Source organism: Trachurus trachurus (assembly GCF_905171665.1).
Source record: "Trachurus trachurus genome assembly, chromosome: 22".
NCBI lineage: Eukaryota > Metazoa > Chordata > Actinopteri > Carangiformes > Carangidae > Trachurus > Trachurus trachurus.
Genome location: NC_139907.1, coordinates 18,222,446 through 18,230,522, shown reverse-complemented (window position 1 = coordinate 18,230,522; position 8,077 = coordinate 18,222,446). Strand labels below are relative to the sequence as shown.

At 42.5% G+C, this 8,077-nt stretch overlaps 1 protein-coding gene across 1 annotated transcript in view; it reads left to right on the top strand.

The window, feature by feature from the left end:
• Positions 1-202: 202 nt before the first annotated feature.
• The window catches only part of LOC311005822 (latent-transforming growth factor beta-binding protein 2-like), a gene marked incomplete at its 5' end in the record, with an annotated part of 80,904 nt that continues 73,029 nt past the window's right edge, over positions 203-8,077 (top strand). Inside the window, 2 exons of the mRNA XM_083998413.1 lie at positions 203-654; positions 3,512-3,585. Of these exons, the coding sequence (XP_083854539.1) occupies positions 203-654; positions 3,512-3,585 (526 nt within the window). The remainder of the gene's footprint in view (positions 655-3,511; positions 3,586-8,077) is intronic.

Genomic DNA, 8,077 nt, shown 5'->3' with positions numbered 1-8,077 from the left:
CGCTTCAAGTCCTACCTGGGCATTATGAGGAGGTATCCAGGGTTCTTTCATTCCTGGGAGAGGATGTCGACTTGTTGAACTCTTGTAGCCTCATTGGGATTTTTTTTTTTTTTTTTAATTTGCTCATATTTCAGTGGCTCTCGATAAACTGTGCCTCGACCTGCCTTTTTACGCGGTACTTTCAAAACTGTGCGTGCTCAAAATGGACCGTGCAGGATTTGCAGTTTTAATGCTTTTGACTGTAGCGCTCGTGCGAGCAGGCAACAGCCACAAGGACACAACAGGTGGGAGGAAGGAGAGTGCACGGGCAGCCCGGGCGGTCTGGGACCAGCAGCAGCAGCAGCAGCAGCAGCAGTCACGGGTGAAGAGTCAAGGTCACTTGCCAAGGGGACCAGGGGACGGTGCATCCTCCAAACCATCCGGTGAAACTTCTCATCAGACCAGCCAATACAGGACTCTGGTCCGCGTGCCCAGAGGTACTACAACATCCAGAGCGGGACCGGCTCATGCTGCAGGCGTCTCCCGGGAGGACCATGCCTCTGCGCCGCGGGATGGTGCGCAGCGCACCGCCAGACAGACAGCCAGCGTGCAGCAGCGAGCCAGAGTCAACCGCAGGCAGAGCAGCAAGTCTGCCAACTCAAGGAGACTTGTTGGGTAAGAGTGACATGCCAAGTGTTCTTCAGTCTGATTTTAAAATGTTTTACTTTGCTTTGTCAAGCTGTTCGAGCCATTTAAGTTCACAGTGTGAGCAGTAGGCCTACTTTGGAAGGAATTTGTGTGACCCATTTTTACATCAGACCATGTGGTTTACTGTAAAGTTGTGGTGGCCCATTAAAGCAGAATCGCTCTTCTTGTAAGGAAAACCATGTGATGATGTAACTTAACTGCTCTCAAGAAATGGCCTCTAAGTCTTGCTTTATATATCAATACAAAGCTGGTGCATACAACGCATGTAACTGCACATGCAGAACACCCCACTGAAGGTGAAAGAGCTGTACTCCAACAGCTCTTTCATTGCATTGCACCACATGAAATGCTGCAATGTATTTTGTCATCAAGGTTAAGGCAGGACATGGAATAATAGCTGAGCTTAAACAGTGTGCTGATCTCTGGGCTGATACTGGATGCATGTAATGAACAGCAAATGTGTACATGCATGGATGAACTGTATTTGAACTGTATTTTGAGACACATGCAACACTGCATTATCACCATTTCCTCCCATTACCACATATTATAGTATATTTAAATCGTAGTAGGAGAGTAGCCGCAGACTACTTCAATGTGTGCACCCCAGTTATGTGCTATCGCCTGTGGCCGTGTTTTGTAGTGGCTCAACTGGAGCATTGGCTGGTGAACATTTGCAAATTTGCTTAGTGATCAGAAACACCTGTTTCTCCGATGGCCCTCTTCTCAATGCTGCAAATCCCATTTTTTTCCCCTTTGTTTTTGTCTCTGTTAAACTCCAAACAAGACGGTTGGTTGTTTCCTTATTAGAGCTCTTTTCTTTTTGTTAAATGAACCCTCGTCCACCCAGTCCTGTTTGTTCCATAGGGACAAAGCATGATACACACTGGTGGGGAGAGTGTTTACATAATAATCAGGGGGGATTTGAATGGCTCATCTTGGGTTGCAGACAGTGAGATATAAATGAAATATCTCTTTTGTGGGTCACAGCAGGGCCTCTCACTTTTTTTTTTTAGGAAATTAATTATTTGTATGGCCAATTTATGGGGGGGGGGGGTGCTTTACAAGCAATAGGAGGATTCAGCCAATTGGTTTTCCATCAATAGACATACATACAGCCTAATGTGCACTCACCAGAGTTAAACACAATAAAAACGAAGTGACTAATGGTCCATACATTTCCGTTGCTCATGCTCCCTCACCCTGAATCACCTGCTTGCTACTGATCCTTTTGTCCTTGAAGACGTCTTCGCACTGCAAGACTTTGAAAACTAACACTCACCACTTAGCACCCAGGGGAGAGGGATCTTGTCCACTGCATATACCTACAGACTCTGTCCATGGAAGAACTGTGTTACACCAAGTAACCATGATCTATCACACATTAAAAACAACATTTCTAAACGTATCCGTCACTCAGACAGCTGCAATCATGCATGGTTGAATTGAGAAGCTGTCTATTTAAAGTAGTGCATAAAGAAAATAGTTGCCTCTAGTATTAGATCCAACATGCTTTATTACAGCAGCGGGGCGAATGCCTGACTTGACGTTGCCAACAAAACACATTTCAGTGTTAAATGAATGGGGCTCTTTGAGTTTTAAAGAAGCATAAAGGTAGCATTACATAAATCTGCGGGAACATTACCGTATGGTAGTGCGCTTGGTTATTTTAACACTCTGATTCATTAGCTTCGGGTGAATCATCTGCTGCTTGTTAGAGAAAGTGCTTTTTGTGACACATTTCCTCTTGGAATTCCCACTACACCCCGCGGCTGTGGCAGTGCTGGGTTCACTTAACCCTCCTTTACATTCAGGTTGACTCATTGTGACTAAACCTTCTGTTGTCGGTGCACCTGTCAGACATTTGACTGATCCAGGATAGTTCAGTAGTGAAATAATACACCACCTCCTCATGTTGGGGTTTAAATAAAAAATATAACAAGGTGTGAACAAGGTGTTGCTCTATTCTAACCTGGGGCATGATCCTAATTATGTTGTAAGTTCTCTATTACAGACATGCATATATCTTATGATGGAATTTAAACGTGGTGACAGATGTCTTTGGCACGGACCTGGCCTGATGTGTTTGATTTATGACAAAGCGAGGGCCTGCCAGAGGGCCCAAACAACTACATGTTATTACTGTGACGCCTCAGTAATGGTTGCAATATCTAACGAGTGCTGCTCCTACTGGGGTCAGTGAGTCAACTCCTGTTATCTCCTCAAATCACTATGAGTCAGACATCTACTTACTGTAATATCTTGTGAAAAGATGACGGGGCACAGACCCTTGCCAGCGCGTTGACTGTTGCCCTGAAGTTGCTCTTGCGGTCTGGTGCCTTTTCATCTATCTCGCAGCAAAAATTGGCCTGCGCCGCAAGCGAGGATTAAAGAGTGCAAAGAATCCAGTTATAACTGTTTAAAACTTGTCATCTCTCATTTGCTCAGTGATTTATAGGAGATGCAGGGTGCTTTTCATGTCTCGTGCGTCTAATCCCTTCAAGGCTCAGATAACTCTGTATTTGTTTTCACTCTGGACTCTGGCATTAACAGAATGAAGGACTTGCAGGGTCCATGCTTAGATACAGTTGCACTGAATTTTTTTATCGAATGAATGCAATTAGTATGTAAGCTTGTAGGTGATTGTATCAATAATATGATTTGAAACCACAGCGGCCTTTGCGGTCAGATCTGTTTGTCATGCAACGGGTCAGAGGCCTTCTTCCACGCTCTCTTTTATTGCTCTAATGTATTAATAATTCTTGAAACATTGCTGTCAGTGTCTTATTTCACAATGGTTTTCTGTGTGTCTTTCTTTGTTCAGGCCGAATGTCTGTGGAGGTCAGCAGTGCTGCTCTGGCTGGGCCTTGGCACCAGGAACCAATCGCTGCATAAAACGTAAGGAAAAAAACAAACTCCTATATTGTTATACATTTTAAATAAATGTAACTTGCATGAACACTCTTTCATTCAGTCAATGAAGAAACCAATTTTACTGCCTTGCAACCAAGGTCAGACATGTTTGTGAGGCCTTGAAATGGCGCATAAGCACAGTGACGAGCCTTGTGTGTAGTATAATAGAGCTTTTTGAGCAAGGGAACTTAGCAGACAGAGACGCTTTACAACCCTACGCACACACGCTGAAGAATAATGTAGTAAAAAGTGCTACTAATGACTGTCCTGTCAAAGAGAATTGCTCTGTGAAAGTTTTCCTAGGGTGTTATAGCCCCCATGGTCATTCTCATCATGTGGTGTTTGCCTTTTCTCTTCATGTAAGATCCTCGCGTGGAAATTACAAGCACTTAGCACTTGGCTCTCTTTTCGACACGAGCCCTTAATTATGGGTGGAACTGCAGCTTCTTTTATTTGACCACAGCAGTATTGGATATCCTGACAGCCAGATAATTAGAAGTGGAATAGAGGACACTGGCTGCGAATGAGTAATTGGCCACTTCTTGACACGCAATGTTAACAGAGACCAGTTAAAATCATTACTTTTCATCATTACGGTGATACATCTGTGTTTTTGAGCAACATCTTTCGACCAGTTTTTGATAAAGAGGCTGAACTTAAAATGGAAAAGGCTACACCAGGTGTACTCATTGCGTGTCTTATGTCATTTTCACATTTGAGAACACCATTGTCTGCCACAGACTGAAATAACAGGTTGGAGTTGGAGGATTTTTTTTTAGAAAACAATATCTTTAAATTTTACTAGTGAAGTTAAACTCACATTTCTTCACTAACAATTGGACTAAAGCTCTCTCTCTCTCTCTCTCTCTCTCTCTCTCTCTCTCTCTCTCTCTCTCTCTCTCTCTCTCTCTCTCTTATCTATCTATCTATCTATCTATCTATCTATCTATCTATCTATCTATCTATCTATCTATCTATCTATCTATCTATCTATCTATCTATCTATCTATCTATCTATCTATCTATCTATCTATCTATCTATCTATCTACTGTATCTATCGCTAGTAGCCATACTTGTTTAATCTTTTCTCTGTTTCTCCTCTGCGAATGATCTTACACACACATACACACACAGCTCATCACACACTTCAGCCATTCGATTACACAACAAGCTGACTGGTCCCAGCAGCCTCCTAATTAGATCTCCTTCCCTCCTGCCCAGTGTAAACCCTTCTTCCATTTTTTCTCAAGTCCCAGCTAAAGGCACAGCTACCAAGGTGTAAATTACATCTAACGTGGAGCAGCAGTTGCCCAAATTAAAAGAGTCAATACTTATAATCTGCCAGAAAGTAACAGGTCCAGTCTAACATGCCTACGTTAAACAAGGCAGTGGATCTGAGCAGGCCAGGGGTCTGTCCAACCATCTGGACCCTCTTACAGCTTGGCCCTCACCCAGGTCTGACTGGAGGCTATGCTATCATCAGCTGAGTGAAGTCCCATGGCAGGCAAGGTGCCAACACAAAGGCCCCAGACTTGAGCCGGGACTGGAAGCCCCCACGTAGAAGACCTCCGTGGAGCAAAACAGGCTTAGACTATCTTTATTCTGTCCCGGCCTGAGACCCAGGCTGCTTTATTAGGGGATGGCAGCATGAGAAAACATGTTCACAGTAGGGGAAAGAAAAGGAACAAACCTGTCAGCCGGGAGCATAAGTAAAAACATATCATGGCTGAGCTACGTGTAGGAAATTCTCGCTGAAGGGATTGAAGTAATGTCTAATATTAAAAGTGTCAGCTGCAGACTTCACTTGCAAGGCTGGATTGGGTGTCTAGAGTTATGGCTTCTTAACAATACCTCCTTGTTTCAACTGAGTTGAGGTCAGAGCAAATATATGACAGGAATTGGATCACTAGTTGTCCCGGGAGTGCACCTACATGTCTTTAGAAATGTGTTTTTAAAAATGTCTACGTCTGGGTCTCCCTGGGTCTGCTGGTCGAAGAGTCTCTGAAGACTCAGTGCTGCCCATGTTCTGGCAAGCTTGCTGCTGGCTGTCTCTGTTTTCAACTTCGGGACAGAGGGTTAGCAGACGTGTTTGTGTATTTCAGCAATTTCCGGGGCAGAAAATAGCCAATGTTGTGAGATAGAACGCTTTGATCCATTAAGAACATTGCATTTCCATTGTTGGGTCCGGTTTATTTCTCTTTGAGCCAGATGAACCGCTGTGATCAGTAGTAAAACTTCATTAGTCTTTTATATGACTATCATTTTACCTAACCAGTGGGTTTTTTTTGTGAATGGTGGCCAAGAACCAAAGGTGTGTGTGTTTGTTGTGGTTGGCATGGTAAAATGAGGCCAGGTGTGAGCTTGGCTGTATTTTCATTTGTTTACTTGCAGGCAGGATCGAGGCTCTCATCAAGATGTATGGAGCATCATGTTTCTGGGTCAGCTCTTATACTTATTCCCGACTGTGTTGAGATTCACATCTGTTCATCAAAAGTATTGTTGGTTAGATGAAGAGCAAAGGGGAGGCCATATTGCAGCCTCGCCCAGTCACAGCCCAACAGTAAGAAGACAAGCCTGACCGTCAGCTGCATTACTTTAACTCTCAACACTGTCTTGACACAAAAACTGATTAAATCTTCATGCCGAACTCTGCAGATGGCCACTGTCAAATTTCCAGATAAAATTTAGCAATGTTTTTCATGGAATCTTACACCAATTTAAAACAATACTTCACCAATACATTAACAAGACATCATTCGTAAAATATTCCTGCAATAAAAAGCCATGGGAATGTTGTACACCTGCATAAACAGTAATTGCTGAAACGAGAAAACAGGATGTTACAGTAATTCAGTAAAATTTGTACCATCACTCCAGTTTGTATTGGAAATGATCATAGAAATGTGTTTACAAAACAGTAGGCTACATTAACTGTGGTAATGGTTTGTAGGTAGGTTTGAATTGCTGGCATGTTTTACAATAAATACACTAACCCTCCATTACATACTGTGTACCTATCAGTGTAATTACCGTTTCGTAGTTTTGAGCATTTCTTTGAAAAAGAGATCATAGTAGCCAGTGTTATTGGAGATTTACAGTGTATCTCTGTTCCTTTGTATCTGCTGTCAGAGGCTTCACTCTTATCTTTGCACCCTTGAATGTGGCTTTCACTCCAACCTCGCTGTAAGTGGGATCTTGGATAGACTCTACCAAGCAGGACACACACTGTCAGTGTTAGCGACAGGAGCTCTTTGGTGAGGTGGAAGACAAGTGTGGCTGCACCTACTAGTTTTACAACAAGATTAGAAGTCTACACACTCACTATAGCAGCTCTGTGAAGCTGTACTTTAGTTCTATGAGGTAAATGCGAACATAAACACATGGACTTTCTCACAAGCACAGCATTAGCATGTTGATGACAAGCAGCTATGATGTTTACTTAACATTCAGCATATTTGTTAGCATGGCAGTAGCCTATGGTCTTCTTCAGCACTAAACACAAAGTACAGCTGGGGCTGGGGGGAAGTCATTATGTATTTGCTCATAAATCATGTGGCAAAAAGTTGACCAGATGGTGGCAATAGAGGAAAAGTTAAGGAATCACCAAATTCACCAAATTACATTTCATCCTGAGGGAAACATGGATGTTTTTCTAAATTCAATCCCTCCCACACATATTTCACTGAAACTCCTAAATATCTATCTCATGATGGTGCTTGTGGAAATGGCCAGGAATCATCTCCTGGGGACAATAATGGCCTGTACAACATTTCACAGCAATTCACTTAATAAATGTTGTTTATTTCATTCTTGACCAAAGTGGTGGACAAAGATTTTGGCTAGCGCTGCTAAAAAGGAGCGCGAGCTGTTGGCGTCCTTCAGGCAGGACTATGAATAAGAGTTTTGTTGTGTTGTTGTGATAGTAATTTGATTAAAGTAATGATAGGGCTGAGCTATGTCAAAACATTACATCGCGATTGCTTTGACACATTTCGATGACTCACGGGTTTAGTGGTAATAGTACATATAAAAAGAATATTGACAGTCTGACAGATGATGATGTGATTGTTGCTGGGGTGTGTAACAAACAAGCACTCTCCTATGTCTGGAGATTATTATTTGTAGGCTGGTGAAATCTCTGTGGCAACATAATGCTTAATTGATAAAGTATGTTGTGATACATTTTACCTTCAAAATATCCCAGCTCCCGCGATTTGGATTTTGTACTTGGCTTCATTGAGATTTCTAAAATGTCTCGACTCTCAACTAATTGTTTCACCATAATCTGGTGTGGACAGTATTGAAAACAGTGATAGCTGCTGCACACACAGGAATTGGCTTTATATCATACCTGAGTCCAGAGTGCTCCCTAAAGTGCAGACTGAAATTAAATCTATTTCATCATACATCACAATATTTTGACGAAAGCATGTTCTACATATGGCAGCATGCTGCAAGAATAGCCAATACTGAAAG